The following is a 26,766-nucleotide window of genomic DNA, read 5'->3' on the forward strand; positions in this document are numbered from 1 at the left end:
TTTGTTTTATTTGTTATTTTATTTGTCTTGGGGGAGTGAGGGAGGACACCTAAAAGGTGGAACAAATATGAACAAATTTACCAGTACTCACTAGACATTATGCGGAAAATGAACTCTGTGTCTTACGGGTGGGAGGAAAACTTTAAAGAGAACAAGGGAACATGGCTCAAAAAGAAAAACTTATACAACTGTAACCCCTCTATATATCACCTCTACAATAACAATAAAAATAAATGAACTCCATGATATGGAAACAAGAAAAAAATGTCTCATTTTTGAAATCATTTGACTTCTGACATGATTGGTTGTGCAGAGCCTTAGGATCCTGGAGATTCTATGTTTCATGCGGATCAACTTGTAACCTGGGTAACACTGTGGAGGGCCTGGGCTGTGCAGCTACAAAATGGACAATGGCATTCCGTGTCACACTTCCTACAAATGAGGAGACAATGAAACTCTTCTTTCTCCTCTGGCCCACATTAATGGAGACTGTAAAACTGCATTGGGAAAGGTTGGGGAATTGAATTTTTAATATACATAGGAGTTACAATTTGCTTTTCAAATCATGAATATTGAGAATCTGAGTTTTATATCTCAGAGGAGTTGTGGAGAAAGGGAGTAGCCAGATAACCTTAGGAATTAGGACAGTAAAGAGGCAAAAATCTATGGGAAAACACAAAAGATGCTTTTTTTTAAAAATCAAAGAGAGCTGACATATGGATATCAATTTGGTTTTCAAGAGAACCTTTGTGTTTAGAAAAAAGCAAGACCTCAAGATGAGTTGAACTCTTGCAGAGGAACTGGTTGTGTGGTCTCATTTGTACATCCCAGTGGAAGACAGATGAAAATGTTCAGAGAACTGAAGATAAATGGGAAATATGGAAGGGAGAGAGGAGCCTGGGAATTGGCTAGGAGAGCTATCTTTCTTTTTATTTTCTTCTCTGGCTCTCCAAGTTTTCTTTCTTCCATTTCTGATTATATAAGCAATTGCTATTCACTGTTGAACATTTGGAAAATAAGGAAATGTGTAACATGAGAAATAAATTTACTTACAACCTGCCATTCAGACAATAATAACATTATAGAAATTTTGGTTTATTTCATTTTTAATCTTCTTTCATTTGGCTTTTGTATCTTGAAACACAGTTTTAGTTTTTATCCAAGTTATACAAGCACAGACGTTTAAGAAAGAAAGAGTCTGTAAAGTTTGTTGGGAAAAATAATGAGTTTCCACAGCCTTTTAATTTCTACTCCCATAACAATAAATTAGGCTTATTTTAGAAGAAGAATTTGTGGAATAATTGCCTATGACCCTATAGTTTTAATTTCTATGATTTTATCACTATAATCAAGTAAACATGCACACAAAGATTTATGCAAATGTTGTTAATTTTACCATTAATAACAGAAAAAAATGAATGTAGCCAGGTAGACTCAAGCTGAGTACATGGCATTTATATATGATAAATAATTATACATTGGAAATAATGAGTAAGAGAGATGAAAATAATACTGAAAAGTAATTCTGGATTGCTTAGCTAACTAACCAGCTGGTATCTGGCATTCCCATTTCCCAGGGGGAAGGGCTCCAGGTAACCTCATAGCTCCTGAGCCTTGATGGTGGCTTATATGACTGACATCTAGAACTACAATGATCTTCAGGTCATTAGATACCTGGTCACTATTAGTCTTATGCAAAGTCTGGATAGCAGACAAGCAACATCTTCTAGTTGATACAGAGCCTGCTTTCTTGCTCCTGTTTCACAGAAGAACACAATCCACTGGAATTGCCCTAGATGTTGGCCTTCACAGAAGGCTCTGAGCACCCGCAGAAGGTGAGGTACTCTGTTGCTTTCCTCTACTTGATGACTTATGTAAGTCAAGTCTCCTTTCTAAATAAAACCTCTTTATAACCCATGCTTTTTGATCTTCTGAATTTGTCATGAAAACCTAGCTCAGAATAAGGGAATAAAGGCCTAATTCTTAACAATAATTGTCATCAATATCTTCTTTAAATTATATAGTGGTATCAGAAAATGAAAAAGCAATACAACACCAGATGCCAGTATCTCATGCTGGAAATCCTAGCTACTCAGAAGGCTGACACTCAGAAGACTGAAATGGGAAGCCTGTCTGTGCAGAAAAGTCCACAAAATACCCAACTAAATGCCAGTAGAGGGTTGGCTCAAATTGTAGAGTACCAGTGAAGCAAAGTGCAAGGCCCTGAGTTCAAGCCACAGTACTGGCAAATAACTAGCTGAATTAATAAAAAGTGAAAAATCTACAGAACTCTATAACTTTTCCATATATTTTTTATTGTAATTAATAGAAGGGTTACATTATATTCACCAGATAGAAGGTGCATTACTTCACATACATTGATACCCTTTCTCATGTCTTGGTCCTCATTTCCCTCCCCTCACCCCCACCTCTCACCTTGTTCCTCCCTTCCCTATTCCACCAAATATGCATATATACAATATATCACATACCAGGTGAAATAATGTAACAATATGAGATAACCAAGGGACAGCAAAAGAGATGAGAGATAGCATATTACATTAAGGACAACAATCACTTGTTATATGGCTTTTGTTTCTATATCCTGGAAGTCCTTTCATTTAGCATCATACCATATGGCCTTATGTTTCTAGGTTTTGTTCTATTGTAAATCTCTACTAGGAGAGCCCAAGGTTTCTACTGATTATGACAAATGAGGGAAACTATTGAGCCTATGTTCCTTTGAGTCTGGCTTACTTCACTTAATATGATTTTTTCTAAGTCTTTCCATTTCCTTACAAATGGGGGGGATGTCCTTCTTTCTAATGGCAGCACAGAATTCCATTGTATATAAATACAACATCTTGCTGATCGAGTCATCAACAGAGGGGCATCTAGGTTGGTTCCATATCTTTGCTAAGGTAAATAGTGCTGCAATGAATATCGTTGTGCTAGTGGACTTAGTTTGTCCTTGTTTCTGGATGACTGGGTAAATGCCAAGTAGTGGATTGCTGGGTCATAGGGGAGCTCTATGTTTAGTCTTTTGAGGAGCTGCCATGCTGCTTTCCATAGTGGTTGAATGAGTTTGCACTCCCACCAGCAGTGTAGTAGTGATCCCTCCTGGCCACATCCCCTCCAGCATCTGTTTTTATTAGGTTTCTTGATTCGAACTGGAGTGAGAACTCTAAAACTTTATGTTTGGTATGAAATAAAAACCATTACACATAAAATACATTATACATTAATCATCTTCCCTTTAATAACTTTAAGGGCATAAGGTGAAACAAGACAAGAGTAGTAGTGGAGTTGTAATAGGGAATATTATAATTTGTTAACACAGCACCAAGTGATATAGTCATTTTCGAATAAACCAAAAAGAAAATAAGCACTTAATTATAAATAGTGCTCTAAGTGAGTTTTCTTATTAAAATATAATTAGAGCAATTAAAGTTGTTTTTAAAAATATGCAACAGAAAAATTATTTTGGACCAAAGTATAATTTTGTTTAGCCCTCTAACTAAAAGCATTCTCATAGTACAACTTTTTCCTCTGTCTTCTCTCTCTGTCTGTCTCTCCCTGTCTCTGTAAATCAAAGAGAAGAAAATGTTCTGTCTACTTTCTTATGAATTCTATCATACTCTCAGAGTGCCTACACATATCAAGAGCCAATATAGGATCTGGCACAAAGTACATAATAATTCAAGAGTGATTGAATGGGGAGTTGAGTCTGGGTGGAGCAAAGTCTTTTCCTGTGATGAGAAAAGGAAGAAGGTAAGGGAGAATTTAGTGCAGAGAGAAATCCTTCACATTCCTGAGCCAATCTGCCCTCACTCCCATTTCTAGACTCAAGAACACCACCAATTGTGATGTGCAAAGATAACACAGGTGGTCAGTAGAAGGACTGTGCCTTGCCAGGTGGGAGAGGGAAAAGAGGTATAGATATCCATATCGATATCGACAAGGATAGATAGTCATAGATTAATAGTAGAATTGTGTGTGTGTGTGTGTGTTGTGTGTGTGTGTGTGTGTGTGTGTGTGTGTGTGTGTGTGTGTGTTGGCTCTGGGGCTTAAACTGAGGACCTGGGCACTGTCCCTGAGCTAGGGCTCTATCAATGGAGCTGCCACACAACTTCTAGCCTTTTTAGTATTTTACTGGAGATAAGTCTTATAGACTCCTCCTCATACTGGCTTCGAACAGCTATCCTCAGGTCTCAGCCTCCTCAGGAGCAAGGATCACAGGCATGAACCCTGGTGTCTGGGAAGTGAAGAATATTTTGGATGGCACATTTTTAGCTCTTTATTAATATTGACCTTAGGGATGGTTCAGACTTTTCAGAAAGGATAATATAGATCCAAGTAGGATTGTATCTCCTGTGGTCTTAGAAAAATAACTCTAACTGTGGGAAAAGCAAAAGTATTCAGGACCATAACACATGCCCTGCAAGTGCTCTACCACAGCGCTGCATCCCCCAGTCCTAGTAAAAAAGGTTTTCTACCTTGTCTTATTCTACTCCTGTTCTCCTCAGTATTTGAAATTCTATTTTTACTTATTAATTAGTTACATAAAAATTTGAAAACACTAATTTAAAACATACTGGGAGTATTTTTAAGAAAAAATAATTATGTACATTGATTCAAAGAGAATTATCTAAAATATATAAGATAACAAGGTGAGATATTGTAACAATATGGGGTAACCAAGGGACAGCAAAAGAGATGAGAAATAATTGGATAGGGAAGGGAGGAAATCAAGATGAGCGGGGAGGGGGAGAGCGGGAGGGAAATGGGGACCATGTCATGAGAAAGGGTATCGTTGTTTGTGAAGTAATGCATCTTCTATCTGGTGAATACAATGTAACCCTTCTATTAATTACAATAAAAATATATGGAAAAAAGAGAATTATCTAAGTCTGAAAAAATGCTTTGTCTTCATTCATGTTTTCTTTTATGAGCTTCTGTAGTATCTTTGTGTGTGGGTTATGGAGCTTGAACTCGGCCTGGGCTGTCCCTGATATCTTCTGCTCAAGGCTACTATCCTACCCCTGGCCTAGGTATTGTCCCTGGACTCTTCAGCTCAAGGCTACTGCCCTACCCTTGAGGGAAGCCCCACCTCCCATTTTCTAGAGGTTAATTGGAAGTAAGAGTATCAGGTCCTTTTGTGCCACCGCACCCACCTTCTGTAGTATTTTAATGATTACTCCTAGTTAATACTCACTGGGCATTTCTTGTCAATGTATTCCTAGAAATGTCAAACATCATTGATGTTGTGATATTTGGCTTATTTAATTCCATTGCATTTTGTAAAGTTAATTATTTGTGCAACATCTTTTTATATTACACAGCCATATCATAGCTTTTAGTTGACATCCAGATTGATCAACTACAAATATTACTATTTTTGACTTTATTCATTCTTTTGTATCTCCTGTTAAAGTAATTAAAATGTTGACAGAATGTGCTATGTAAACTTATTTTTGTTGATAGAGTTAGCAAAATCAATATTTCTTTGATTTCTTCTATGAAAATTGAAATGTATAGATAAGTTTTCTATTTTGCCTTGTGGAGATTTCTATTTTGCCTTGTATTAGCAACATAAATTTTCATGGGAAGTCATCAACTTTTTTGCTTAGCATTCAAATTCATCTGTAAAGAATAATGACATGTAGGTACATGAGTTCATATAGGATGAGACTAAATGAAAGGATCTCTAATATGGAAACAAGAGCTTTATCTTGAGTAATTGTTCTTAATGTACTATGTTATTTTTCTTTTCTTTTTTGCCCTTTGGTTAATCTCATATTGTTACTGTATCTGACTTTGTTACCTAGTATATTGTATATACGTTTATTTATTTATTTGAAATAGGAAAGGGAAGGGGGAAAACAAGATGATTAGGGTGCGGGGGGGAGGAAAATGGGGACAAAAACATGAAAGGGAGTATCAATGTGTGAGAAGTATGCAAGCCCAGGACTTGCAAAAAAAAATTGTCAGGCTTCTGATTCATGACATTTGCTTTTGTTTTTCTTCATCTCTCTATTTTTCTTCAAGGCTTGATTCTGTCTTAAATTTCATGAGTTAGAGGCAGAATTTGCATATTATAATATTTCTTTCTTATTAATGTAAGTATATCTTGATCTTTTCATCCACTTCACCCGTATCTTGGCTTCTGTTGTTAGCATATTATTATTGCTATTGTTATTGCTGTGGAATATTAAGTTTACTTTTCTTTCAGTTCATAAATGCCTGTTATCTGGCTGTCAGAGAGCGCGATGAACTGCATTATCTCTTTTAACTGTATGTTTTAGTTCATCTATATTCTAATTTTATCAACTATGGAGAGGTTCAGTTCAGTGTGCCACTTTTCCCTTGAATTTTGTAATACTTTAGTCAAAAGAAGTAATATTTTTACTCTGTCTTCTAACACATAGCTATTTGAAATTGCTTTCTTTTCTCCCGAGTAAACAAAGAACACACTTTAATTATATATTCTTTGTGAACCTGTTTGCAGTTGTAGGCTTTGGGGAGCAGGAATTTTTCTTTAGTTCCCTGGTCTCTGTTTGCTGCTTTCGTAAACAGGGAATGCTAATGAAGCTGTTTCAGATGAGAAAGAATATTCACTCACAGCCAGGTGTGTTCTTGAAGAGTGGACTTCTGCCTTGGCAAAGTAATATCTGAATTAAAGTGTTCATCCTAAACTAGGCCCCATTGTTTCCCTCACTTGTAATAATTAGTACACATCTAGAATTGTCCTAGCAGAGAATCACAATAGCTCCAAAGCTACACACATATGAAGGAGAATAAATGAAATGAATTCTAGGATATGAGGTTTATTTTTGTGATTGTTGTTTTTAAGTACTATGTGAAGTTATTTCTTTTCTCTTTTATCCCCCCTTATGGTTAATTTCATGTGGTTACTGTATCTGACTTTGGTACCTAGCATATTGCATATTCATTTATTGGTTTATTTGAAATAGGAAAGGGGGAAAAGATGAATGGGAATGGGATGGGTGGAGGGAAATGGAACAAAAACATGAGAAGGGGTATCAATGTTCGAGAAGTAATGCACCCACTACCTGACAAATGTGACTGTAACCCCTCTATATATTATCCCAACAATAAAATACAAGTAAAAAAATTCTCATTCTGTGGGTTGGTGCCTCATTCTGCTAACAGCTTCTTTGGCTATGCAGAAGCTTTTAAATTTGATATAGTCACATTTGTCAATTCTTGCTCTTACTTGTTTTGCTATTGAAGAACTAAACCTAAAACAATGACTATTGCTTATATTTTCCAGAGTTTTCCCTCTCACAATTTGAAGACATTCAGTAGCACATTAAGATCTTTGATGTATGTATTTGGAGTTGTTTTATGCTAGTCCTGGGCTTGAGCTCAGGGCCAGAGCAGTGTCCTTGGACTTTTCTCAAAGGTAGATCTCTACCACTTGAGCCTCAGCAACACTTCCACCTTTTTTCTATGTATATTGTACCGAGGAATCATACCCGGGTCTTTGTGCATGCTAGACAATCACTCTACCACTAGGCCAAACTTCCGGCCAGATCAGATATTTCTATGGAACATATAAGTCATGGAATATTACCTAGAAATATAGAAGAATGAGATATTCAGGAATATGGATGGAAATGGAAATTACCAAAAAAAAGTCCCAAATGACATGATCTCACTCATTTGTGGAACCTCTATCTAATATGCTGCTGCTGCTGCTGAAGATGATGACGATGGCAATGATGATGATGATGTGACATCAAAGTAAAAATTAACAAAATTTGGGAGGGGGAAAGGAAAAGCTATTGAAGGGACAAAGTATGATTGCGTGTGTGTCTGCATGGCTTGTGTGTGTATCATAATAAAATCTGGTTGGAGAGGTAGAAAGGAGGAATGGAAGAAGGGTGGAGCAGAAATGTACACTGAAAATGTTTAAAGTACACTGTCCATGTTTCTCTGGTCACAATGGATCCTCTTTTCTACATATGCTAATATATACAAATATGCTAATTAAGAATAAAAAGCAGAAGAGTTTATGGTTCTATTTCTATTTGTATCTGTTTATGGATCTATTTCTCCTACATCTTTATCAATAGTAATACTCATATTTCTGTGACTTTCTGTTTTATGAAAACTTGGTGTTAGGAAGAGAAGACATTTATCCTGTAGGGTAGAAGATGGCAAAGTATGGCCAGTAGGCTGAATATGGTTTGATTTTGTGGTGTTAGCATAATATAACCTTTTTTGCTGTTTAATATATTAGGGATACTACTTTTATGCTGCAGTATAGATTCCTATCATTATGACTGAAGCTGTATGGTTCAGAAAAGCTAACATAAATACTATTTTTACCTTTTCCAGAAAATGTTTGCTGACAGGAAACTCATTTTCCAAGCTCAATGTTCATCTGAATCATGTTGAATACTTTACAGCTTCCTGGTTTCTACTTTTGAGAAGTCACTTTCTGAAGTGCCACAAGAGATTAACAATGATAATTTAACAAACTTGAAGTAATCTGATTCAGATAATCTTGATAGACATTGAAAACCCTTACTCCAGGCCATCCATCGAATCTCGAGGTAGGTTGTAAGAATATTCAAAGAGCTTTAATTCTGTATTCTCATTCCTTCCTCCCAAAGTTAAATCAAATCTCAGTACATTTGTTTTTCCTGTGAAATACAAAGTTCTCATTATTAAAAATCCTTTTCATCTAAAATAAATAAGTTTCCCCTGTAGTAGAGCACAGCAAATTCCATAAAGGGACTCTCAAACTAAATGCAGTTTGAGATGTTTCTCTAGAGATTTGGAGCTATCTCTCAACTATTTGTCATTCATGTGCTTATGAATAAATTTTTATTTGTTCCCACTCATGTAATTTTACATGTATTAGAATAATTGTTTTTTAAAAGGTTTCTTGTATCCTTAGATAATTCTCCAAAGTAAATTATTTTCTAATAATAAAATACTTGCTTAGTTTGCTATGAAATCAATTCAATATTGAGTTTCTCTGGCTAATACTTCCTAAAAGTAAATCAATTTTTCAGAAGCATGCAGACAGGTATCAGTGCTTAATAATTTAATGTTAAACATCAGGTTGTCATGTTTTGCTCAGCATTAATGATGAGCTACTACTATGAAAAGGTTGTTTGCGACAAGAATTATGAAGAGACTTGTAAGACATTTTATCAAACAATTCTGACTAATGGAATTCCACAGAACTTGCTTTACAATGTACATTATGGTCTAGAGATATGATTGTGTTGTTTGCCTAGAAAGCACAAGACAATGGGCTGAAACCACAGCAGGGCAAAATAAAAACCAAAAGCAAAGAGAAAAAAAATGAACATTTTTAAGAAAACTTTCCTACGTATACCAATTTGTCCATTCGGATTAGATTTTACTTTTTATTTATTTAATTTAAGCAATTTATTTGTACTTTTTGGTGCTGGTCCTGGGGCTAGGCTTTATCTTTTTTTTTTTTTTTCCTCTCAAGTCTAGCGCTCTTCCACTTGAACAAAAAGCTGCACTTCTAGCATGTTGCTTGTTAGTTGGCAATGAGTCTCACAGACTTGGCTGCCCTGACTGGATTCAAACTGGAATCATCAGGTCTCAGCCTGCTGAATAACTAGGATTATATGGGCCACTAGTGTCTGGCCCAGAAGTCCCTATTTTTAATTAAAAAAAATACATCATGTGACTACTGTAATAAGGAACATTTAGGGAGCACTATAAGATGGCTAGATTTAACTATTCAATTATGGCCTCTATTTTTTGACAAATGAAAAATTGTAGGAAAGTAAATTCGGTTATCTTCTTTAGGAAGTTGTTATAGATGTTCTTTATTTCTTCTTCTTAATGAAAAAAACCTAGAATTGGGTAAAAAGAAACAGATTTTCTTGATTTGGAGCTGTACTCTCACCTCTTTTTATTTAACCAGACTTTTCATGTTTGGCTTTGATGTTCTAATTCCTTAGGGGTCAATCCATCTTTTACTTTCTTATTGCTCAAAAAGGTTAGGCTGAACGGTTGAAATTATATCCACTTCATATACTCCCATGCAACTACTATCTTGCTATGCAGTATCTACAACAATTGATAAATTCTGTAAAGAACTTGATGAATAATAAATTTACCTCTGTACACAAATATATAGACATTTATGTTTATTTTATAGATTCCTGGAGTAGATGGAATATCTCTAAACTGAAGTGAGAGATCTTTATAGTATCTTTAATCAGAGTTAGGGAAGGACTTCTGAACATTATAGTATAATTTTTATTTGCTTGATAAAAATATTTTAATGATTTCATTAAAAAACCCTAAAAATGTAAAATTACAAACTTATTTCTTGGTTGGTGGATGGATATACAGAAGCTATGCCAATTCATAATTAGAAATAGTCTCTTTCTGGTGAGAGTATAAAGAATGAATTTAATTTTAGTTGAAGAGAGAAAGTTTGAAGTTCTTAACACTAAAAAAGATATCTTTTAATATTCTCTCCAACATTAAGATCTGTAAGTTTTTACACACTCAGAAATTCATGCATTAAAATATCATTCTAATCAGTTTTCTCTGTTTTCCTTTCTCTTATAAGGTTGATTGTGGTAGGAAGAGTCTCTACCACTTGAACTACACTCCCAACCCATTTACTTTTTTAAATGTAAAAAAAGTGAATTTTTAAAATATTGTTTATTGTATCTTATTGTCAGGGTGATGTATAGAGGTTACAGTTACAGGTAGTGGTTACATTACTTCTTGAACATTGATATCCCTTCCCAACTTTTTCTTCCACTTTTCCTCCACCTACCCCCTCCCAAATGTCTTGTTTTTTCCCTTCCCTTCCCTGTTTCAAGAAATGCATGAAGTACTTGGCCTGAGGGCTTGTCCCTACAACCACACCTAGTGGGGAGGCAGAGATCCGGAGGATTGCAGCTCAAGGTGAGTATTGATCGCTGTGACACTACGGCATCCCAGCTTAACAAACAAGCCAGATAGGATGTTTTTGTGTCTGTAATTTTAGCTTCTTGGGAGACATCGGTAGGAAGATGTCCAAGGCAAACCAAAGGCAAAACATTAAAACCCTATTTGAAAAACAACTGAAGCTAAAAGACCTGCAGACTGGGCTCAAGTGGTAGAGTACCTACCTACCTCAACTCTGAGGCCCTGCTTTCAGCTCTCAGTGCAGATAGGGGTACAGAGAGAGAAGGGTAGAGCAGGAAAGGGGTGGGAAAGGAAGAGGAAAGGAATGCTAGAGAAATGAAGAGTAGAGTAGAAGAGAGGGGAGGAGAAGGGAGATGAGAAAGGAAGAAATGGAAAGGTGTAGTGAGATTTTTCCTTTGTCTCACTCTGGGACCTGCTTTCCTCCATGCCTGTGAATCTTTGGTGGAGACAGGAAAGTTAGTCCACGACATCACCAAGATATATAGAGCCACTAATGCTCTCTGTGTGAACAGGTTCTGCCAGACAGAAGCACTTAACACATAATAAAAAGAAGAGTTAATAGAGGTGGGATGGTGGCTGGGAGATGGATATTTCACAGAATGCTTCTGTGGTGGCTGTGATGTAAATTTTGTTCTGCTGCCTGCTCCTTATGGCCATGGGTGTTAGGCAGCAAGGGTGTGGCTGAGCAATCCTCTACAGCCATGCCATCTGATTGTAAAACTTCTATCTTTTTTCACACTCCTTGTAACTTTGTACAATTTTTAAAGTCTTGCAGAAAATCCCCTTCTCCAACCCCTTCATGGATTCTATTGTCTACAACTAGGAACAGCAACTTTTAACAACAACATTAGTAATTCTAAATGCTAGCAGCATTATTCTCAAAATAATAAAGCCGTGAGATCTCTTTGTCTCTTTCTCCTGGGTGTTTGAATTCAAGGTCTTCCACTTGGCACGTAAGTCCTCTATCAATTAATCCATAATCATAGCTTTCCTTCTTTTCATTCCTCTTTAAGACAGTCATGTGGTAAAACAAGTTCATACTGAAACTGAAGCTGGCAAAAAAAATCTATTTGTATTGATTTATTATAGAATGAAGAAGTCAGAGAAAGAATTCAGAGAATTTTCTGCTTTTCATGGTCTTAAGCATGGGGCAAGAAAACAGAAAGTGTGGCAAACATGACACTCTGACACCAGTACATCAACATGTATCAAACATTAAACCTGATGATAGCTGGTCATGGTAGTATATTCCTGTAATTGGGAGACTGAGGTAGGAGAATTATGAGTTTAATGCTAGCCTGGGCTACATAAAAAGAATCTGTCTCAGAAAGCTAACAACACAAACCCATGATAATAGTGGTATGGAGTGAGGGGAGCTTTGTGTGTTACTTTTCTGTTTCTTGTAGAATATGCTTAGAATGGCTGCAAAGGTGGTGGAGCAGACTATATGGCCTGTTAATATCAGTCCCAGTATGGCCTTGGCCTCTCAAAGCTTGCTGTGCCTTCCTTACTATGTACTGTTGTGTATACCTGTTCCCCGTTGCAGTACAATGATATTTTCTAATCCTGTCCATTAGGGGTGAGGATGTAGCCACCATAACATGAAATGTCAACTCCTCCTCCTTGTCCTCATCCTCCTCCATCTCCTCGTCCTCATCGTCCTCCTCTCCTTCTCCTTCTCCTCCTCCTCTTCTTCTTCTCCTCCTCCTCCTCCCTCTTTCTCTTCCTCTTCTTTTTCTTCTACTTTATTGTTATTACAGAGATGATGTACAGAGGAATTATAATTACATGGGTCAGGTAATGAGTACGTTTTCTTTCCTACAGTGTCTTCTGTTCCCATTCCCTTACTTTTTCCCAGTCTTGCCTTCCCTTCTCCACTCTTCTCCACCCACAAGTTTTTTTCCACCCACAAATTTTATAGTTCATTTTCTTCCACTGTTGCATATTTAACCTTTTCCCCTTGAGCTTTGTGCCCTTTCCCCAACCCTTCTGAAGATGTACACTTGACTACATCACACACAGATAAAGAAGACAGAAACATCAAAAACTAAAAGCTAACAAAACAAAACACAAAACAAAAATATCAAAAAGAGAGGTGTCTTGTTTCCATATCCTGGAGTATGTATATTATTTTACATGTACTTATATGTATTCTATATGTATGTGTATGTATTTCAGTGTGTATATTATTTTAAATAAATATGAGGCACTTAGAAATTGTGCCCTTTGGTTTTTCCTCCCAAGAGTATTCCTTTTTGGTCTCACTATGTGTGAGTATCTAGAGTCCTGTATAATTTATCATATCCAAGTGCATTTCAGATCTAATTTCTGCATCTCAGAGAGAACATGTACTGTGATCTTAGCCAGATGAATGGATGAAAGCAAAGGGAAAATGCTAGAGAAATTGATAGGACCTGGTAACAAAAACCTCGGGGAACAGCTTGAGGACTTGTAGGATTAGAAGGGTTCGCAATTGACTAAATATCCCATACCCAGAGCACACATGGAACTGGATGAATATAATGAAAGATTAGGTTTTTATCTTTGGTTTGTGAAAGTTGTGTATATTACTTTAAAAATCTACTTTACCTCTCTTTCTGTGAAAATGTTAAAGTGAGGATCCTACCTTGACCTAAATCATGGATTTCAACTGAAGAAATTTTTTTCATATATTTTTATTGTAATTAATAGAAGGGTTACATTATATTCACCAGATAGAAGGTACATTACTTCACAAGTATTGATACCCTTTCTCATGTCATGGTCCCCATTTCCCTCCCCACTCCCCCCACACATCTTGATTTCCTCCTTTCCCTCTCCTATTTCAAATAACCAATTAAGCATATATAAAATATATCAGATAACAAGGTGAAATTTTGTAACAATATGAGATAACCAAGTGACAGCAAAAGAGATGAGAGCTAACATAGTACATTAAGGACAACAATCACTCATTAGATGGCTTTTTCAACTGAAGACATTTGAAGGCACTCTTCCTGGTCAGTTCTTAGATTGTTTAATTTAGGGCAGAAAGAAGTTGGGAAGTTGGTTTCTTGACTTACATTTCCTAAGACAATCTCCTTTCTAGGTTCTTGGAGTGAGCATCACTCAAATCTTCTAGCTCTGACAATGCTGATCTCTGAACATTCTCGAGAAATAGCTACCTACACAGTCTATCTTTAGACCTTAAGAATAAAAAACTTGTGAAAGTTATCTCTCCTCTAATTTAAAAACTTACATTTGAAGATTCACTCTCCCCTGCAAATGCAAGTGATTATTTCCAGTCATTTTGACTGTGCTTTGGCGATGTTTCAGTCACATAGAGCAGAGTTTTAAAATAGAAATATATTTACTCTTTTGTAAATCCAACACTTGGATTGAAATTTAAAGAAAAACTCAGTTCATAATAAGGAATTTATCTTACTTATCAGAGCCTGACTTGTTTTCTAAGTAATTTCAAAAAATTTTGGTATTGAAGTTTAGTTTATCTATCTATCTATCTATCTATCTATCTATCTATCTATCTATCTATCCTTGCTGTTAAAACTAGCAAGGAGTCAATTTATTCTTAGGGTTAATTTTGTAAGTTTTTTTAAGATATAATAAATTGTTGAAGAAATTTCCTCAAAGAACTGTTACTTTGTGAGTCTGAGACCTAGAGCACTGATAGACAATGAATCCCAAGATGTCCATTAAAGACTGTGTGCAGAAAAGCCAAATAAGGTTTCCCATTTCTACATCTGTATGTATACATATCTATAAATATCTTGTTAGTCTAGGGAGAGAGAGTGATGATGAATGAACTATGTCTAAACACACTATTTCTGTGTTTAGAGCTGGCATAAGTAATCACCATGAAGGGAAGCTGAATGATAGGAGAATGACAGGGATGAGGAAAGAGAGAGAACAATAGAGGGGATTATTTTGATTAAAGTTTAATACATGCCTTTGCAAAATATCATGGTGAAAACGCTTGGCATAATTAATATAGACAAAAAAAGAATGACAGAAAAACAAAACAGATTCTGATGAAGGCAGCTGTCAAAGGGAGAGAAGAGAGTGAGAAAGGTGAAGTGGTGGAAATATTTATGTGCATGCATGCCAATGGAACAATGACACCTGTTGGAACTGTTTCAGAGTGGCCAGAGGGATGAGGGAGAGTAATGGAAAAGGAAGATTATATGCCTTTACAATGAGATCACCTTCTATTACCAATGAATGTATGGCAGAAAACATTTATAACCAGAGTGCAAGACTACATCATCCCTCTTCCCCACCATAGGATACATTTTAGCTTTTATACATAAGTGAAAAGAAAATGTTCTGTCATGTTCCTAAGTACATGCCTCTCTAGGTTTCATAAAAATGACAAAAAAAAGAGTTGCCAAATTTCTCTCCCTTAGTATGCATTAGTGTCACAAAATAAATTTGGATAAGTTTTTACATTTGGCTTATAATTGAAGTTGAATTATTAGTTTGGATTGTTGTTGGTTGTGTGGCTTGAACACAGGGCCTAGGCACTGTCTTGTTTGTTTGTTTTTTGCTTTGGGCTAGGGCTCTACCACTTTGAGTCACATCTCCACTTCCAGTTTTCTGGTGCTTAAATGTCTCAAGTACTTTCTGGCCTGCCTTCAAACTTGGCTTGTTTCAAACTGTGTTCTCAGCCTTCTGAGTAGCAAGGATTACAGGGGTGAGCCACCAGTGTCTGGCAAATTTTCCTATTGCAATGAAATTACCAGTCACACTAAAGGCAGAGGTAAAAGGAGGAGAAATATGATACTGGCCCAACATTTGCATTTGGTGTCACATAAATAATAAGGAAAGCAGATATCCTAGAAAGGGGGCAGCTTGGAGTGGCCAGAGTCAGTGTGAGGTTTAGTATCTGTGTATGTGGTGAAGTTTGTGCTAGATCATAAAGAGAGTGCAGAGCTTAACATTTAGCCGTAATGATATAAAAAAGTAATTGACATCAAACACTCATTCCATGTGTGTATATAGTCTATGCAAATGGAAATTTCTTGTTTGTAGATATTCAGGAAATAGTGAACAAATACCTAGGTTTATATTAGAGATTATTGGGAGCTAAAGTGGTACAGAGGCAGGTCTTGGAAATCATGAATACAGACTGAGGTCAAGGCAAAAAGATGCAGATGAAGTTTTTGAGCCCATGTATCCTCCATAGCAGCAATGCCTGTGAGGAAAAGAGAGCATACGGTGGTCAGAATCTGTAGCATGTCTAATTATTAGGAATATACTCCATGGCAGGTGCCATCAGGAATTCACTATTATTGTCAGGTTCCTCAAAATCATAGGCATTCAAGATTGTATGGGACATTGTACAAAGGGCAGAAGGCCAACTTTCTAGTTCCTAATGATGGTTGTTTACAGGATATGTTTGCAGGTACTTGACTGGGACACCCATGAGGCTTCTCTTAATTTCACCGTTGCCATTGTGGACTTCTAAACAATCATTCTTAAAACCCAGAATCATAACCTTCTGCTTCCTGTTTGTGGTGAAGTCATAAGATAACACACACCATGCTGTGGGTAACCAGCCCTTTGTAGGGTGTGGTATTCGTCATTTGGACAACGAATAGCCTAGCTCAGTAGTGCCTTAATTTCATATCCAATTAAAGCTCTAAAGAATTTCGTTGTGCTTGGCCACAATCTCTCTATGATTATTTCAGAAGTATCCCCCACCTTCACTTCAAAAATAAACTTATTGTCAGGGTGTTGTATAGAAGGGTTTCAGTTACATTTGTATGATACTACATAATTTCTCAAACATTGTTATCCCTTCCCATGTTTTTCTCCCATTTTCCCTCCCTCTTGAGTTGTAAAGTTCATTTCCAACATATTTGTCATGTGAATATCCCTGTTATAATGGTTCATCCTTTGTCCTTTGTCTCACCTTTTATTCCCCTTCCCTTCCCTGATTCAAATAAACAAAAATGTGTATCTGTGACACTAGGTTTAAGTTCTATCCTTTTCAGATTAGACATCTTTGTGTTCTCAAAATTTTCCCCTTGGTCTCCTTTCCTTTTTACTGGATTTCAGTTTGACATTAATTGGCAGTGTAAATTTAGATACATCATTGTGCCTTCTTAGATGTTTCCCATCTAGATTGGGTTACACAAGCTCAACTATCTGTCTGGTTCAAAATGAGATCTTACGTATAAAAACTTGTGAACTAGAGGGGCCACACATCACAAGTCAGTTATTATTTAGTTCTACTTTAATTTGCTTCCTAATATCTAGGTTCCTTGAACTCTTTCTAACATCCTCACCTCAGAAATATAGTGGATAAATTTTCCATTGCAGTTTATTCAACAGAAGACAGTGGAAACATTAAAAAAGAAAAAGAAGAAAAAGAGCCAACAACTTCTGGAATAGTACCACTTGTGTGAGCTAATGAAGGGCAGAGGTTATTTTTTCCCCTATTTGCTATTCATACACAGGTGAGGAGAACAGTCCTAATTTCTTCCAGATCTCTGAGACTTTAGAACATGCAAGACCCTTGTTAGAGGTGGATACAATTGTAACAAAAAATCATCTAAATGTTACTGGCTCATATCCATCCTATTCAAATAAGATTTTCAAACTCTAGCAACCCATGTCCTCAGTAGCCTCCAGAGCCTTCTGGGGAGTCCATGGGAAGATAATGCATTGCAGACACATATACTCAACTGGCTCAGACCCCATTCTGGTGGTCAGGGCTCAGCTTTCCAGATATTACAACATCAATCACTTTCTTTCCCACCTTTAACTTCAGTGGAACCACTGTTGCTCAGGAGATGCCCAGGCTAGGTGCAGAGCTGGCACAGGTAGAAGTATGTGCTGTTCCTTACTGTTCAGTTGTGGGTTTTTTTTTGCCAATTGGCAGCTTTCATGGAAGCACTCCTTCCTTCAGTTTTTATTTATATTCACATCTTTGGTATCAAGTGGGAATTTGACAGGAGACAAATCAGAGTGATTAGACCCAAGACCAAATCAGAATGTTCACTCTTTTGCATTTCTTCTTTCCCAGTCAAGCATGAGCCACTCTGCATCCCCTTCCATGAAATGGCTGGTGTGCTGGAGGCATTTCAGTCTTCTAATGGGAGAGCTGGAGGTTAGGTTCTGAAATCTGGTCGCAGAAATATTCTCTGAGATACAACTGTCTTTAGGAAAAAAAATACTGAGAAAATACCGGGAATAAAAAGACACAAGACTCAAAGGTCTTGGAATTGGACAATATCAAGACATTGGATTGCTAGAAGATAAGTGTGAAAAACAGGGAAACAAAGACAGAGATGCCATGGGGAGATGAGGCTAAATTCTGCAAAGGAAAAGGGTATGACAAAAAGATTTTCGCTTGAGAAGCTGAAAAGGATTCCTAAAAACAATATTTTAGGCTATTTTACAGTGATTATAGTGCTGTTTCTAATATTTGTATCTACTTTGGAGGGTTATTACAAAGCACAAAGTAAAGCACTCAGGTGTTATGAAGCAGGAGGGGTTCCGGACTATGTGAGTCATGTTTGGCAAGGCACTAGTTATATATCAACATAAGAATCTTTCAAGAATATTCCCTCTGACTTACGGGACAAGAGTGAAGTAAGAAGTAAATGAAAACCATGTCATTGACTTATATCATCACTATATAGGGAGGTATAAAAATAAGCCTAGATAGAATAAGTGACCTGCCATTATAGGAAGGAATATAGCATGTTGACAAGTAAAATAAAAGAATTAAATATGGGCTTGAGTTTGAAAGGAAGGAAAGCACATCATTTAGAAAAAAAATGATAGCCATGAATGAAGTTCTAGAAGCAGAGGAAAGGAGAAGGAGGTAGGAGAGACAGAGGCAAAGTAAGACTTCTGCCTTTCTAAAATTAGAATTAAAAGCTTAGTTTTTAGGGCACAGGCAAAATAGTGAGGGAAGGAATTGATATTAAAGTTTGAAACAACTGACAATTATGAGGAGATGGAACTAAAAGGAAGGAAGGTGCCATGATTTTGACTGTTGAGTCTAGAATACCCTGGGTTTAAGATTCCAGAGGCCACAATTACTAATGGGAATGGACAGCAGTCAAGAGAGATTCAAGAGCTACTGGGGGACTGTGGGAAGGAAAGGAGTGGAGTAGAACATGATAGAAAGAATTACTTAAACATAGATAACTAGGAGGATGAAAGCCAATGAAAAGTGCTTTCATGGTATGTCATGATCACACAGGTGATTGATAAAGAGCAATGCTGGTTATTGGTATTCATTTTATACATGAAAAAGCCCACTTTCCCAGGAGTCTTTCTGTACTCTGTGACTCAGGCAGCCTCTGAGCCCCAGCATCTTATCTTTACAACCTTTTTCACTGTAGGGTTGCTGAGCATCAACAAAGTGGAATGCACGGTAACGGTAGCATAGATGACCACTTCCCAGGCCCAGAACCAATTGTCAGGGTGTAATATTCCTAAGAAAGAGATGAGGACACTCAGAATGTAAGAGGTGAAACAGATGAGGAAGATGGCAAGAGACCTTAGGGCAGAACGTTGAGCTTTCCTGCTGACATGGCCACTCCCGCCATCCTTCGAATGTTGACTCTGCTTCCAGTGCTGGATCATTGATGTGATCAGTAAGCTGATGGAGACCAGGAACAGGAGGAAGGGAATAAGCAACACAATCACCTTCTGAGGCTTGGGATAAAGCAAGTCAAACATCTTAATTCCCTCTATCAAACTTCGGTTTTTGAGCAAATGCTCCCTGGGAGTTAACTCCAGCCAGATAAAAGTCCTAACAGTTGCAAGGATGGTTGTTACAAAAGAAATCACCAAAGTACCCAGTATCAACTGAGGAACCAGTCTCAGAACTCTCCACCTCAGCCAGAAGAAGAGAGGATGGGTGAAGGAACATACCTTCGCACAGTAGAAGACAGCAAGCAAGCTGGTTAACCAAATCGATGCAGTGTTGGTGAATTCCCAGCCAACTGCTATAATCCAAAAGATTTTATGAGGGTACATAAAGGAGCAAAAATTGTAAACCATTGATAGCAATTGCAGACAGAAACGACAGATGTTCAGACTGGTGAAAATCATTCCCAAGGGTGACAATCTCTTGGCCTGCACCCACTCTCTGCCCAGCACTGCAATGACAAAGCTGCTCTGGAAAATGATTGTCAAGGACTCTAGCACATAGATGAAGATGAAGATGATAGTGAGGATCACCATGCTGCTACTCGGATGTATCTTCCTGGGCCAAAGACTCAGATGCTGTACACCAGCTTCCCCGTAGGAAATGGATTTCTGTTCCTGCCACTGTCTTGGTATAAGAAAATACTTCATTTCAGTTGCAAATTGGCCAAGAGCTTAGTGTTGATTTTGCCATTTTCCTATCTAGAGGATTTCCTTATGCTTTGCTTGTTGATTTGTTATCACATCTCTATGCAGAGAGATATTATTTGAATGAGTATACCTGCTCCGAAGATGATTTGATTATTTGCATTCAGGTATATGTATTACTTTACATAGCTATGCTGTTTATTTTCTCTTTAATCAGCTTGAAATGCCCTTAGATTAACCCACCATCATCTACAAATAGTATATTCACGTTTAATCAAAAATTTGAGCCTTTATGGTTCATTGATATCCTGGGAACTCTTTCCAGCCTGCTAAGTGTTCTATCAGGGTCCATATCGGAAAGACTGCCTTTCCAGCTTCCTGAGCACCCGGTAGTAGATACAACCACCAAAATGTGAGGGCAAATAGAAAAGGTCACAAAAAGTCTTACTTCTCACATTTCATATACAAAATTGCTGCTTTCTTGGACCTTTAACCACTCCATGCTCCAACTCCAAATAATAACGGCAAAGCTATCATTGAACTCTCTTTCTTGGACTCCTTCCTATTACAGTGAAATATCCTCAGCTATTCTGCCAATTCCAATTCCTTAAGCATATGTCTATTCTATTTTTGGAAAGTGCCCTTCTATCAGTCATAATCTTTTCTCCCACCCCTTCCTTCCATGGTTAGGTCCTTTTAATCACTTCTTACAAATGAACTGAAAGAAAGGCTACTTATCATCAGTAAATTACCTTACTTTCAAACATCTAGGCATTATTGCATCAATACACAGACAGAATGGAGAAGGAATTCATTTTTCCATTGGTTTAGGACAACCACCCTTGATAGAAATCAAATATTTAACCAGTGGCTTCAGAAGTGAAAGATAACCTCTAGTAATTAGTAATTATTAAAGGAGCCAGACTGGGAGTCATTGACTTTATGCATGGAAAACTTGAAGTCTAAATGTAGATATAATCACTGAAAGAGAGAAAAACAAGCAATTCAATACAAAGCTTGGAATTCTTGAACACAATTCCCACATACCACCAACCCCCAGAGGCAAAGGAAAATGATAGCTTTGAAGATGACACCAGCACACAGAAGAAATTAGAATGCATTTTCTTAGTAACATGCAAGAGACTGGAAATACAAAAAGATATGACCAAACAATAGTCTGCAATGAAAAGTTGAATTGGTTGATATAGCCAGATATAAGAAGAGAAGGAGATGAGATATATTTGGGTTAGAGAACTGGGCAATGACAGGGCTAACATCTGCCTTACGTCGGGCTACATTAAATGTGTTACCTCCTACCTACATGGTCTCATTCTGAGTCAAAGTAAAGTGGCCACAAGCATCTCAGTCTCTGTCAGGGATTTTTCAATTGCACCTACCTTGCTACAGTTCTCAGGTGGTATACCAGCCACAGCTTGATCAGGAATGATTCTCTTTCCAAGGAAGCCATCCAGAGTTGCTGTGAAGATGGAGAGACGGCCTGACACCATTCACCTTCACACGACCAGTCTCTCCAGCTTCAGGTCAATAATTTCAACTCTTAATCTTGATATGCTTTTAGGGGGAGATTATGAATGCTAGACACATGAGGTGCATTTGTGTACCTGATGAGGAGTTGAAAGACTTGTAAACACCACGGGCAGCCACGGGTGTTTCCTCACCCCGATCACCCTCATGTTGTGATTCCACATGGGTATGCCCTCTACTTTTGTCCAGATCCCTCCCTTAATATTTTCCCTTGGAATCTGGTGGGGGGTGGATTTTCATCTTTTGCCAGTGCTGGATGACTAGGCTAGCTACTTCAGAGTACTCCCTTGTATGTTAAACCATATAGATACTTTGGGACTCTTGGATAATGCCAAGAAGATGATGGAGAGTGAAAGAAAAGGACGAAGAGGAGGAGGAGGAAGACGGGGAGGAGGAGGAAGGGGAGGAGGAGGTGGGGGTGAACAAGAAAGACAGATTATATTGCTAATTCAAGAAACTGTTGTTTTAAGCCATGAAGTTTTAGGAAATTTGTTTCATTCAAATAATACATATGCCAACTGTGTGGACCTAACAACTATACTCCAAGATTACTTTATTTGTAATTATTTAGTAATTATGAAAATGAGTTTTTACATAGGGAAACTGTCCTTGGGCAGAAGAGGCTGAGAGCACTAAAAGGAAAAGATAGACAGGCTAATTAGGAATTACTGGATTTCAGACAAGAGTGTCCCCTGCGATCCTTGTGAACATTGGGAGTTAAACTGTAGTGTCATCCTGGGAGTGTTCCAAACAGTAACTGAATCCTGTGTCCCAGATCTAGCCTTCTGATTGGTCTGGCGTGCAGTGGAGTATTGGGACATTAAAAATTATCTCACATGATTCTCAAGGGCAGCTCAGGTGCAGCTTCGTGTCTTCGGAGCTGCCAATGTGGAGATGATTCCCTGACAAGTGTTCAGAGAAAACAAAACTGGTACATGCATATTTTTTAACTTGCAAATCAGTTGTGGGGTGGAATGAGTTCTTCTTTGAGAGATATATAGGAATGTCAAGTCCTTTAGGAAAGTGTACATCCACGGTATAATGGGGTGTGTGTTTGTGTTTGTGTGTGTGTGTGTGTGTGTATGTGTGTGTGTATGTGTGTGTGTGTCTATGTGTGCCATCCTTGGGCTTGAACCCAGGCCTGGGTGCTGTCCTTGAACTATTTGCTCAAGGATAGCACTCTGCCAGTTTAACCAGCACTACTTCTGGGGTTTTTCTGGTGGTTAATAAAAGATAAGAGTCTCACATACTTTCCTACTCAGGCTAGCTTTAAACTACAATCCTCAGATCTCAGCCCTTTGTGTAGCAAGGATTACAGGTGTATGCCACCTGTGCCCAACTGAAAGATAACCTTCTTGAAATGTCCCTAAAGACCCATGGTCCCTAAAGGCCATAAGAGAAATGCAAATCAAAACAACTTTGAGATTCCACCTCACTCCAGTTAGAATAACCACGATCAAGAAATCTAATAACAAGAGATGCTGGTGGGGATGTGGCCAGGGGGATCACTACTACACTGTTGGTGGGAGTGCAAACTCGTTCAACCACTATGGAAAGCAGTATGGTGATTCCTCAAAAGACTACACATAGAGCTCCCCTATGACCCAGCAATCCCTCTCATTGGCATTTACCCAATAGTCCAGAAACAAGGACATACTAAAGTCACTAACTCGACAATGTTCATTGCAGCACTTTTTTGCCATAGCAAAGATATGGAACCAATCCAGATGCCCCTCAGATGATTGGATCAACAAGATGTGGTATTTATATACAATGGAATTATATGCTGCCATCAGAAAGAATAACATTGCCCCATTTGTAAGGAAAGATTTGGGGAAAAGAAATCATATTAAGTGAAGTAAGCCAGACCCAAAGGAACAGAGACTCAATGGTTTCCTTCATTTGTCATAATTAGTACACATGTGGGACTCTCCTAGAAGACGATTACAATAGCGCAACACCAAGATTCATAAGGCCATATAGGATGAGGCTAAATGAAAGGAACTCTAGGATATGGAAACAAGAGCTTTATCTTGTGCGATTGTTGTTCTTAATGTACTATGTTATTTCTCTTCTCTTTTGGTGCTCTTTGGTTAATATCATATTGTTACTGTATCTGACTGTATTACCTGGTATATTGTATATAAGTTTGATTATTTGAAATAGGAAAGGGAAGGAGGGAAATCAAGAAGATTGGGGGGAGGGAAATGGGGATAAAAACATGAGAAGGGGTATCAATGTGTGAGAAGTAATGCGCCTACTATCTGGTAAATGTAACTGTAACCCCTTTATACATTACAATAAAAATTTTAAAACAGATGCTAAGCACAGGACCTTATCTAGCTGAAACAAGCTCCTCACTCTCTAACTTGAATGTCCTAAGATAAAAATAGAACAATAGTAAATGCTATTCATAATTTCATTGAAGAAATAAAAGGTTTATCAGACTGGATAAATGTCACTTCTTTCATCAAGAGTTCTAATTCTGGACATGATCACTTGTTTGTCTGCGCTGACCCAATGAGTAAACTCACCCATTCTGTAACTTAAAACAACACTACAATGATAGGTGAATTAAAAGCCTAGCAGTAGGCTCAGACTTTCATAAATTATTCCATGAAAACAATGAGAAAATTTAAACATTCGAATGTATTTCAGGTGGTAGGGTACCTTACTCTTTGAATCTTGACACCCTTTCCCATATTTGTCTCCCACTTTCCTTGCACCCACCCCTTCCCAATCATCTTGTTTTTCCCCTCTCTTCCCTATTTCAAATAAACAAAAAAACATATATAAATATTCCAGATACCAAAGTCAGATATAGTAACAATATGAGATAAACAATAAGAGGAAAAAAAAGGAGAAAAGAAATAACTTCACATAGTATATTAAGAACAACAATCACAAAGATAAATCTTCTATTAATAAGCAAAAGGCTCAACAACAAAATGCATGGCTCAAGTTGGTAGATCATTAGCCATGAGCAAGAAAGGTATTTTTGACATTTAACAAAAATTCATCTACAAGACTAAGTTGCAAGTGTTAACAGAGTATGTTAGCAATGGAGTGGAAAATAAAGATGGTTTTATTCCGTTCTATTTTTCAAGTTTCACAAATAGCAAGGATTTTCACTCTGAGTCTCCTTACAAACAATTTAGCAGGCCATAGTTTGAGTCACTAGTGAAAGAATATTCTTTACAAATATATAATTATGCTAATTATAATTCTACTCATTCATTCACTCCTTCAACAAAGATATTAAGCATCTGTTATGAGTTAGGGTCTATTTAGGGCCCTGAGATAAAAAGGTAAAATGAACATTTTAGATATTTTTTCATATATTTTTATTGTAATTAATAGAAGGGTTACATGATATTTGCCTGATAGATGGTGCATTAATTCCCATACATTGATACCCTTTCACATGTCTTGGTCCCCATTTCCCTCCCCCTCACCCCCTCCCCTCATCTTGTTTTCCCCTCTTCCCTATCCAATTTCAAATACCCAAATACAAATATATCCAATATATCAGATAACAAAGTGAGATACTGTAACAATATGAGATAACCAAGGGACAGCAAAAGAGATGAGAGATAACATAGTACCTAAGAACAACAATCATTCATTATATGGCTTATGTTTCTATATCCTAGAGATCCTTTCATTTAGCGTCCTACTATATGGCCTTTTGTATCAAGGTTTTGCTCTATTGCAAATCTCTGCTAGGAGAGCCCAAGGTTTCTACTGATTATGACAGATGAGGGAAACCATTGAGCCTAAGAAAGCAGTGGGAAGTTGAGCATAAATGTCTGTGAATTTAGATTTCTAAATATTTATCAATGTTATTTGAAATTATGAGATTTAATGATATTGCCATTTTAGATTTTACATTTAGGTCTTTGATCCATTTTAAGTTAATTAATGTTTGATAAGGACACAACTCCCTTATTTTGCATATAGATTTCCAGTTTTTCTAGCAATGATTATCATTTCTATACTAAGTAGTCTTGACCCTGTTATCAAGCATGTAAGGGTTTATTTCTGGGTTTTCCAGCTTATTTCTTTGGTATATATATATTACACTATAACTCTGCTTTTTATTTTGCACTAAGTTTTGAAATTAGGAAATGAAACATCCCCACTTTTAGTCTGTTTGTTTTTGTCATGGGACTTGAATTCAGGGTCTGGGTTCTGGTGCTTGAAGTCAGGGCCTGAGTACTGTTCTTGGGCTTTCTCAAGGTTAGAACACTACCACTTTAGCCACAGCACCATTTCTGGCATTTTCTATGTATGTGGTACTGAGAAATAGAATCTGGGTTCCTAGGCAAGCACTCGACCCCTAGGCAACCTCCCCACCTCATTTTTATCTTAATGAATGTCTTGTCTATTGAAAATCCATTGAGATTCCATATCCATTTTACAATGGGATTTTGTGTTTCTGAACAATAAAAATTAGAATTTTGATAGGAAATGCCTTCTGGAACTGCCACGTGGTGAATTGATCCACTCTGGTGTTCTCTGGATTTCCCAGTTTGTTATGGTTTCCTTCAATCTCTTTTCTGTTCCTCAATGCTTTTCATTGTCTTATCTTCAAGTTCTGCTTACTTACATCTGACTTTGAGTCTTCCTAGTGAATTTTAACACTTTCAGTTATGTTCCTTTCCATTCCATAATTTCCTCCTGGTTTCCTTTTAGATGTGTCTTGTACATTGGTATTCCCATTGTGTTCATACATTTGCTTTTCTTACTTTGCTACATCTTCTTTCAGTTCTTTAAGGATTTTTTTTCTTTATGAGTTTTCTTTCTTTTTTTATTGTATTTTATTGTTGGGATTATTATAAAGGGATTGCAGTTATGTTCATCAGGGAGGGGGTGCATTACTTCTTAAACCTTGATATCCCTTCTTATGATACCCCTTTCCTTTCCTCCCCCCCTACCAATCATCTTGTTTCCACCTTCCCT

The 26,766-nt window shown here is 37.2% G+C and overlaps 1 protein-coding gene across 1 annotated transcript; it reads right to left on the minus strand.

Annotated features, from left to right (window-relative positions):
• Window positions 1–19,248: 19,248 nt before the first annotated feature.
• Tas2r16 (taste 2 receptor member 16) lies at window positions 19,249–20,148 on the minus strand. Its single transcript, XM_090332375.1, has one exon. It carries the CDS (start codon window positions 20,146–20,148, stop codon window positions 19,249–19,251), a length of 900 nt encoding a protein of 299 aa, XP_090188501.1.
• Window positions 20,149–26,766: the final 6,618 nt, after the last annotated feature.

This window comes from Megascapheus bottae, chromosome 5 (genome assembly GCF_031878675.1).
Source record: "Megascapheus bottae isolate mThoBot1 chromosome 5, mThoBot2.hap1, whole genome shotgun sequence".
NCBI classification, from domain to species: Eukaryota; Metazoa; Chordata; class Mammalia; order Rodentia; family Geomyidae; genus Megascapheus; species Megascapheus bottae.